Raw genomic sequence first — 6907 nt, 5'->3', positions numbered from 1 at the left:
CATTTTATAGTATTTGACTAGTACATTATAATTACTTTTAATAGTAGCAGATTAAGTACAAAGATTTCTGAAATGATCTGACAAATTACCATTCCCTATTCCTTAACCATCTTAATAATTACTTTCTGTCAAAATAAATTGTGATTTTATTCTTTTATTTTTTTACAGCTGTTAAATAAATAAATACACAGGTCAAATAAATTTGAGCAGAGTCAGACTCCTCAACCATCACCGGTAACCACCACCATGGCCGGAGGAGCTCCGTTCACTTCTCTCCCAATCTACAACGCCGCCATCGCCTCCACCACACCACCACCCACCACCACCGTCCACGTCACCACCACCCGTTCACAACCACCATCAACCACCACCACCGTCACCTTCCGCCTGTTATGCCACTCCTCCCGGATTGGCGGCGTCATCGGCAAATCCGGCCACGTGATCAAACACCTACAACAGGCCACGTCATCCACCATCCGCATCAACGTCGCTCCGCCGGACTCGGAGTTTCGCGTGGTCAGCGTCACCGGCGACTCCGCCGTCACCAAAATGATGACGTTTGATGAAGAGTCAGAAACCGGTGAGGAGTATAAAGACGTGTCGGACGCACAAGAGGCGTTGGTTAGGGTCTTCGAGAGGGTGTTGGAGGTGGCGGCTGAGGCTGACGGGTGCTACTTTGCTCCGGGGGGCGTGGTGTCGTGTAGGCTGCTGACGAAGACGAGTAGTGTCGGTGGGGTGATTGGGAAAGGCGGGAAGGTGGTGGAGAAGATTAGGGAGGACACCGGGTGTAGGATTAGGGTTGTAAGTCAAGACAGGTTGCCGTCGTGTGATGAAATGATCGAGGTTAGTAATGATATGCACGCCAAGTGTTTGATAAAATATCAAAAGCAAGTTTATGTTACTTTTATGGATGATTTGAGGTTGGTATTTTGTCTAAAACTGGTGGGGACCCGGAGGGAATCGATTCAAACAAACTCTGATTGAATTCATTTCAACGGAGTTGGATAAATTTTTAGGGTTTGACGAGTTTGGTTTCAATTACACCGTTGGAATGAGTTGAATCGGAGTTTGTTTGAGTTGATTCCCCACATTTGAGTTTCCTGATGTACCTCGAACTCAGTTAAAAACCCTAATGTTATTAATATTAACTATACACACGAACTGTTTGATAAAATGTCAAAATCAAGTTTATATCACTTTTATTGAAGATTGAGGTTGCTATTTTAGGAGTTAAAAAGGGTGGGTTTACCGGGGAACTTTAAAAAAGTGGGGGTCTGGAGGGAACCAAGTCGAACGTGCTCGGATTGAACTCATTTCAGTGGTGTTGGATTTGGCTCGTCGACCCCTAAAGGTTTACGAGTTAGTTCCAACATCACTGGAATAAGTAAAATCGGAGTTCGTTTGATTCGATTTCCCACATTTTCTTGAGTTCCCAAATAAAACCATTGGTAACCGCACACAAAGTGTTTGATAAAAGGTCAAAACCATTGGTAACTACATACCAAGCGTTTGATAAAATGTTAAAACCAATAATTATATCTCACTTTTATGGCAGATTGTGGATGGTATTGTAGCAGTTGAAAATGCCAATGTTTATTGCTTTTTTTACTTGTTTTTAAGTGCTCACAAAGTGTTTGAAAATGCCAACGTTTATTGACTTTTTTACTTGTTTTTAAGTGCTCACAAAGTGTTTGATAGAATGTCAAAAGCACTTTTAGCTGCACACCAAGTGTTTGATAATAATACATGTGAAGTTTATTGACCTAGAAAAGGCCTACGACAGTGTGCCACGACAGGTGCTCTGGGAGTGCTTGGAGGGTAGAAGAGTGCCCAGGAAATACATAGAGATAATTATGGATATGTATACCAGGAGTGAAACAAGTGTCCGTGCGCCAGTGGGGGATACTGATTTCTTTCCTGTAGAGGTAGGTCTTCACCAGGGGTCAGCGTTGAGCCCGTTTCTTTTTGCAGTAGTCTTGGATGAGTTGTCAAAGTCGATTCAGGGGACTCTCCCGTGGTGCATGATGTTCGCAGACGATATTGTGTTACTTGCTGAGAAAAAACAAGATCTAAACATGAGGCTTGAGGAGTGGCGAACAACCTTAGAGACAAAAGGTTTAAAGATTAGCCGATCTAAGACGGAGTACCTCCACTGTGATTTTGGTGGGATAAACGACAATGAAGACACACAGATCACAATTGAAGGGCAGGTGGTCCCGCAGGTAACGAAGTTCAAGTATTTAGGATCTTTTGTACAGAGCGATGGGGAATTAGACAGTGATGTGACCCACCGAGTTCAGGTAGGATGGTGTAGATGGAAAGCAGCCACAGGTATATTGTGCGACAAGAGTTTCCCGACTAAACTAAAGGGAAAATTCTATAGGGTGGCAGTTAGACCTGCAATGCTATATGGAACAGATTGTTGGGCCATCAAGAAGGCACAAGTGCGGAAGATGGAGGTAGCAGAAATGAGAATGCTACGTTGGATGTGTGGGCACACAAGGCTAGACCGAATAAGAAACGTTGTGTTTCGCGAGAGATTAGGGGTGGCGAACATAGCAGACAAGATAAGAGAGTGGAGATTGAGATGGTTTGGACATGTAAAGAGAAGACAGACGACGAATCCTGTTAGATCCGTAGAAAACATTACTATAGAGGGGAGGAGGGGTAGAGGACGACCGAAATTGACTTGGGATGAGAGGATTAGGCATGATTTGATAGACCTAAACCTCTCCGAGGACATGGTTGAGGATAGGAATTCGTGGAGAAGTAGAATTAAAGTTAAGGATTTTTAGAGAGAATTGAATACCTTAGGGCTTAGACTTAACTTATTTAGGCCACATACCATAATGGTATTTCCCTTACATATATTATTATTATTATTATAATTATTATTAGCTTTTATATAGCAGTTAAACTGTGATCTTATTATTAATATTATTATAATTAGTAGTAGTTTTTATATAACTGTTAAACTTTGATTTCCTTTATTTTGCTTTATTTTCCTTTATTTTGCTTCATACACATGTACTTAGAGCCGAGGGTCTCTCTGGAAGCCACCTCTTTATTCCTTTGGATAGAGGTACGGTGTGCCTACATCCCACCCTCCCCAGACCCTACTTATAGCTTTGCTGTCGGTGGGATTTTACTGGGCATGATTGATATTGATATAATTGATATACATGTGAATATTTTGGCAGATTGAAGGTGGTATTGTAGCAGTTAAAAAGGCCCTTATTGCAGTGTCTCGTAGAATTCAAGATTGTCCCCCTTCAGACAAACCAAGGATGGCTTTTGGTAAACCCGACAACCGGTTCAATCGGGAGCCCATGGTTCCAAACGTGCACACGGATCATTACCTGTTAACAAGACCACAAAACGGGTTCACACCAAACATGCACATGGATCACCAGAATCAACATTATATAGCTTTTAGAATGCTTTGTACCCGTGAACTTGTAGGCGGTATAATAGGCAATGGAGGCACAATCGTTCGGGCTTTTGAAAACCAAACTGGTGCTTCTATAAGTGTTGCCTATCTGGTATCTAACTGTAACGAACGGTTAATCACTATAACCGCAGCTGAGGTTCGTTAGTTTGAACCCATGTAACTAAGTTACAAACAACTCTTACAATAATATTTTAACTTGATTCTTGTGTTTGTTGTAGAGCCCAGAGTCACCGAACTCGCCTGCTCAAAATGCAGTGATTCTTGTTTTTGGTCGGTCGGTTGAGACTGCGTATGAAAGGGGGTTGGACACACCGTTATCGGGAATGCCTGTTTCAGCTCGACTCGTGATCCCGCATTACCAAATGGGTTGTCTTTTGGGTAAAGGCGGGTCCATCATGGCAGATACGAGGAAGGTAACGGGTGCGATTATAAGGATAGTTAGTGGTAACAGTTTCCCGGGATGTGCTTCGGAGAATGATGACGTAGTTTTGGTGAGATCTCTGTGTTTCTGAAATAAAAAACTATAGTATCAAATTTGCCTGTTTCACTGTATGCATTATATAATATGACCATTATACCCTTTTCTTTATAAATCATATCCAAATGCAAGTTTAAATTGAAACTGTGAAAGGTATGTTATGATGTTATCACTTTGAAAATGAGGATATTGAATATTGTGAGTTTTGAAGGGTAAATATGGTATTATACCAATTTTGAAGGTGACATGTAATTATTATCACATTTTGTATAGGGCAAACACTTTTTATCCAAATTTTTATAATAATTGTTTCCAAGATAATTTGTGGAAAATAGCTTGCTAAAATTCTTTCTTCCGAATGATAATCTATTTTTCAAAATAATGTGATTCAGAAGTTTTTATACATTGAAGTAGACTTTTGTTGACTTTCAACCTGTCTGGCCCATTTGACCCGTTACATATGAAACACAAGTAAATGGGTTGAAAATGGTTGACTTTCAGCTTGTTCAACCTATTTGACTTGAATTGACCCATTCAACAGTTGTATTTCCAACTGTTGTTTAAACAAAGTTATAATTGAAGTTTTCGGTTGTTTAGATGACAGGAAAATTTGTAAGCGTACGGGATGCTTTATTTAGCATCACCACGAGGCTGCGAAACCACATGTTCACTAGTGGCCCTAAAACACACGGGCGAGGTCTTGGTCAACCCCCTGTTGAGCAACATTCTTCGTTGACCACTAATCATTTTAGTAAACATGTAAGTTTAACACAAAGTATGGATAACCTCAGACTCTCCAATAATGAAGAACATCATACTTCATCATCTGGGCCATGCCAATCTCAAGTATTCTACTTTATTAAATTTTTGTAATTATTTTATTTTGTTCTATTATTTTCATGTATTCCTCATGTATTGTGTATTATTTGCAGGCAGGATCAAGTTCTGGTACAAGCGGCATTGAACTTGGCAGGTTTGTCTTGTTACACTTCTGAATATTATTTTTTCAATTTCATGTATTATTTGCTATTATAAAAAAAAATATATATTTTGCAGAGGTGGTAGATCTGCTATCATCACAAATACAAGTCTTGAAATCATGGTTCCTCATAATGACATCGGGCACGTTTATGGGGGGAATGGAAGCAACCTCACTCGTATAAGACAGGTAGCTAACTTTTGTGTTTACCTGAGGTAGTAAATGAGCCGAATAAAGCTGCTTTTGAACTACTCGAGATTGTCTCGCTAAAAGCTCGAATCGAGCCGAGCTTAAACGAGCTTGAGCCTAAATTTAAGCTTGTATAATAAATGAGCACAAGCTTCATATATTGAACTTGACTAGGCTCACGAGCCTAAATAATTGTTACAATAATAGTGATACATTTTTAGTTTAGTATAATAATATATTTTTAATGTAATAAATGTATCTTGCATAATAAATAGTTATCATATGTTGTTACGGACTGAAATCATTGCAAGGTATGGGACTTGTCCCACATCGGTTGTATGGGCAACTGATGTGGGGTTTATAAGCCAAACGGGTTCCCTTACCTATCAGACTAGTCTTTTGGGTTGAGTTCTTCTGTTTGGTTTGTAACATTGGTATCAGAGCCAACCTCGTAGTGGTGGCCCACGGAGTGGTGGCCTGGAGGAAGCCAGCCGTGACCAACGAGGACTCGGAGTGGTGGCCTGGAGTGAGCCAGCCGTGACCAACGAGGACGTTGGCCCTTAAGGAAGGTGTATTGTTACGGACCGAAACCATTGCAAGGTATGGAACTTGTCCCACATCGGTTGTATGGGCAACTGATGTGGGGTTTATAAGCCAAACGGGTTCCCTCACCTATCAGACTAGTCTTTTGGGTTGAGTTCTTCTGTTTGGTTTGTAACATATGTATAGCTATGTTAAAAGAAACAAAATAATATAAAAGACTAATTCTGATTATTTAAAGAACATTTTTTGTGAAAAGCAAACACTTTTGTAAGTTTGGAGTAAAACTGTGTTATTAATGGTAAAATGACTAAAATACCCTTCAAAAAATCACTTTGTGGTGTCTGTTACCAGATTTCAGGTGCAAAAGTCGTGGTTCATGAACCCAGTTCAAGAAACGGCGATTATGTGATCGTCATCTCAGGTTCCCCCTATCAAACACAGTCGGCTCAGAGTCTCCTTCAAGCATTCATACTTGCAGACCAAGATTTAGATGAAGGGCAAGATTGTAATTAGGGGGTTAACTAATACAGTATCTTTTAAAAAAATTAATAGTTGATGAGTTTTGAAGCCTGCTATGAATACATTTTTGTGCTATGGAGTTGTTAGCATTATCGTTGCGGGTAAGACTGTATAGCATTAATCATCTTGAATCAAAATATTGGATTGGTGGTGGTTATGTGATCCTTTTGGTGAAAGTGATTTTGATTCATGGTTTATTATCTCTACATTTTTATTTATTTATTTATCTATATTCAATTATTCGCATCACTTAAGTCTTAAAATTCATTCATTGTTTGGGTACAATTGTTGGTAAATGTTTTGTATTGTCGTATATGATGAAATTTAACTCTATATCATAATTCGAAGTTAATATAACTCTGTACAGGTTTACGATTTACCATAGTTGCATTAATGCTAAAAATGGTTTCTTTGGTTCTTAAATAATTAGTGATCCTCACTTGATTTCTGCAAACATATATGTGCATGTAGAGTATGTGTGCATCATTTAAGTTGCCATGTAAATAGGTTTTTGACGAGGATTGGCATGCTAGTAAGAAGTTAAACGCGGAGTTATTACTCGGTTAGTTGGGGCCTGATAGAAGAAAAGATGATAAAAGTTACAGCGACCAAAAGGTGACGGTTATAACAATAAAAACCAAAACACCTTAAAACAAATATGATAGATAGTTATTTGTTATAAATTGATCAATAGTCAAAAATATTAAATCTTGTAAGAGCATTCATATGGGAATACTAACCCTTATTC

General features: G+C 39.3%; 1 protein-coding gene across 1 annotated transcript; it reads left to right on the top strand.

Annotated features, from left to right (window-relative positions):
* The first annotated feature begins 246 nt into the window (after nt 1–246).
* Nucleotides 247–6369, top strand: LOC143550501 (KH domain-containing protein HEN4-like). The gene is made up of 7 exons (XM_077041136.1): nt 247–843; nt 3201–3587; nt 3670–3942; nt 4527–4775; nt 4862–4902; nt 4986–5097; nt 5992–6369. Exons 1-7 carry the CDS (start codon nt 247–249, stop codon nt 6151–6153), a joined length of 1821 nt encoding a protein of 606 aa, XP_076897251.1. The 3' UTR covers nt 6154–6369.
* The last annotated feature ends 538 nt before the right edge of the window (nt 6370–6907 follow it).

The sequence above is a fragment of the Bidens hawaiensis genome, unplaced genomic scaffold (assembly GCF_021521415.1).
Source record: "Bidens hawaiensis isolate Kalapana, Puna unplaced genomic scaffold, B.hawaiensis_p1.1 tig00016044_1, whole genome shotgun sequence".
NCBI classification, from domain to species: Eukaryota; Viridiplantae; Streptophyta; class Magnoliopsida; order Asterales; family Asteraceae; genus Bidens; species Bidens hawaiensis.
Note: the sequence above shows the minus strand (reverse complement) of the source record. Positions and strands in the feature narration are given on the sequence as shown.

Coding starts and splice junctions, on each gene's coding strand:
- LOC143550501 (XM_077041136.1), top strand. CDS start 247: ATGGCCGGAGGAGCTCCGTTCACTTCTCTCCCAATCTACAACGCCGCC. Junction 3,943..4,526: donor AGAATGATGACGTAGTTTTG/GTGAGATCTCTG, acceptor TCGGTTGTTTAG/ATGACAGGAAAATTTGTAAG. Junction 5,098..5,991: donor ACCTCACTCGTATAAGACAG/GTAGCTAACTTT, acceptor GTCTGTTACCAG/ATTTCAGGTGCAAAAGTCGT.